The sequence below is a fragment of the Loa loa genome (assembly GCF_000183805.2).
Source record: "Loa loa unplaced genomic scaffold supercont3.476, whole genome shotgun sequence".
NCBI lineage: Eukaryota > Metazoa > Nematoda > Chromadorea > Rhabditida > Onchocercidae > Loa > Loa loa.
This window is the reverse complement of record NW_018108656.1, coordinates 16,227-18,145: the sequence shown is the minus strand read 5'-3', so window position 1 is coordinate 18,145 and position 1,919 is coordinate 16,227. Positions and strand designations below refer to the sequence as shown.

The window sequence follows — 1,919 nt, the reverse complement described above, 5'->3', positions numbered from 1 at the left end:
CAAATTTATTTGTTCTATTAAATTAGCAGTGAAATTTAGTTTAAAATAAATAAAGAATTAGTCAAAGTTGCAAAATGATATAAATATTATTATGAATAAATCACTTCAATAGATAATTAAATTTATTACTTTATTCATTACATTACGTACAGATTTTCATATATCAAATTAAAAACAAAAAAAGCTCAAAATATTATAAAAATTATATATTATAAAAATTATTATAAAAATATTATAAAAATTATAAAAATTTTCTTTATTTAATACAAAATTATTTAATTTAATTGATTATTTCATTTATTTATTATAGAAGTTATCGAATTCATTACAGTAACATACCTGCAATTGGAATATCTATAACTGTAACCGGTAGGAAATAAAAATGAGCGGTGTCACAGCTTTTTTGAACCATTTATTTTGCTTTAATATTTTATGCTCATAAACAGTATAAATTGCCTGTAATTAAAAAGTTAGAAATTAATTAATCAATGTTGTAACAATTAGAATATTTACCGTTTTTTTGTTGGTAAATTTTAAAACTTATCAACATTTTTCAGGCTTTATACTACAATGATGAAATGAAATGAATTCGACCAATGTTTAATTTTGTTTTGCACATATACAACTAAGTAAAATTAATTCTTTTACATAATAAAATTAATGAGAAAAGATGGGGAAAATGAAATGCCCAAAGTATTATTTGAATACTTCCATATGTTTTAAAAAGTAATAAATGAATATATGTATAAATAAAAAAAAAAAAAACTTACAACGCCTATTATTACGATCGAACTAAGATACAAAAGGACAACTATAGCGAAATAAAACATTAGTGTAAATTTAACAATGGTGGCATTTTTAACAAATAATAAAATTGAAACTGGAATTGAAATTACTTGTGCACATGAATGAATAAAAATGAACACATGTGATTTTCTGAAATGCATTCGAAAATTACAATTTATTCATTAAATTTTATTGAATCAATTTTCAACATTGTTCGTTCATCTGTGATATTTTTGAATCCTGGATATAAAACCGATATTTGTTAATTACATTCACTAATTAATTAATTTTATGGAATGGATGTTATATATGTATGAAAAAAAAAAGTGATAAGTTAAAATTTCAACTAACCTCCTATATAAAGCTTTCAAGGCATTCACTTCCAAAGCATAAATGCTATATATTTCAAGAATACAGAGGAATAATATTAAACGTGTCAATGTAAATGATATTAATCGAGTATATGTTGCAAACCAAAATATCCTGAAAAAGAAAAAGACGAAATTTCATTCCTTAAATTTTTCATTTTCCAACTTTTATTTTAAGTGTTGAATTTGAAATTGATCAAAGTTTCTCAAATAATACGTTTAGTAACAGTTATTCATATTGCTTACATCACGTTGATTTGTATTTGTACAAAACGGAAAGTAAATTTATGAGTTGTAATTTTTACACAACTTTGTAACTCATTTTCAATATATTTCATTATGAATGTTTTGAAGCTGAAATTTTGAGCATTGAAAATTAGCATAATGTACCGGAAGTAATCAGTCAAGTATGATGCAGTGATACTCATTATTCATTTATACTCTTTAGAAGCTACAAATAATTTAAACATTATAAGGTATTACTTCATATTGAAAAGTATTTTAGAGTAATTTTGTAGTGAATATCTTAAAATTATAAATGTCAATAACAGCAATAGTAAGAAAACAATTAGTAAACGCAACGATATGTTAAAAAATACTTATTTTTAGCTCATATTAATAACAGTAACAATAATATTAATATGACTAAAACACACACACACACCACACACACACACACACATGCACACACACACACATACACATACACACTGTTATTATTAGCATGAATGATAATTAAAATTAAATACAGTATTAATACGAAAA

At 22.8% G+C, this 1,919-nt stretch overlaps 1 protein-coding gene across 1 annotated transcript in view; it reads right to left on the bottom strand.

Annotated features, from left to right (window-relative positions):
* Window positions 1-1,004: 1,004 nt before the first annotated feature.
* The window catches only part of LOAG_15115 (hypothetical protein), a gene marked incomplete at its 3' end in the record, with an annotated part of 2,734 nt that continues 1,819 nt past the window's right edge, over window positions 1,005-1,919 (bottom strand). The window contains exons 2-3 of the mRNA XM_020448897.1: window positions 1,138-1,269; window positions 1,005-1,026 (exon numbers count right to left, since the gene is read on the bottom strand). Of these exons, the coding sequence (XP_020300987.1) occupies window positions 1,005-1,026; window positions 1,138-1,269 (154 nt within the window). The remainder of the gene's footprint in view (window positions 1,027-1,137; window positions 1,270-1,919) is intronic.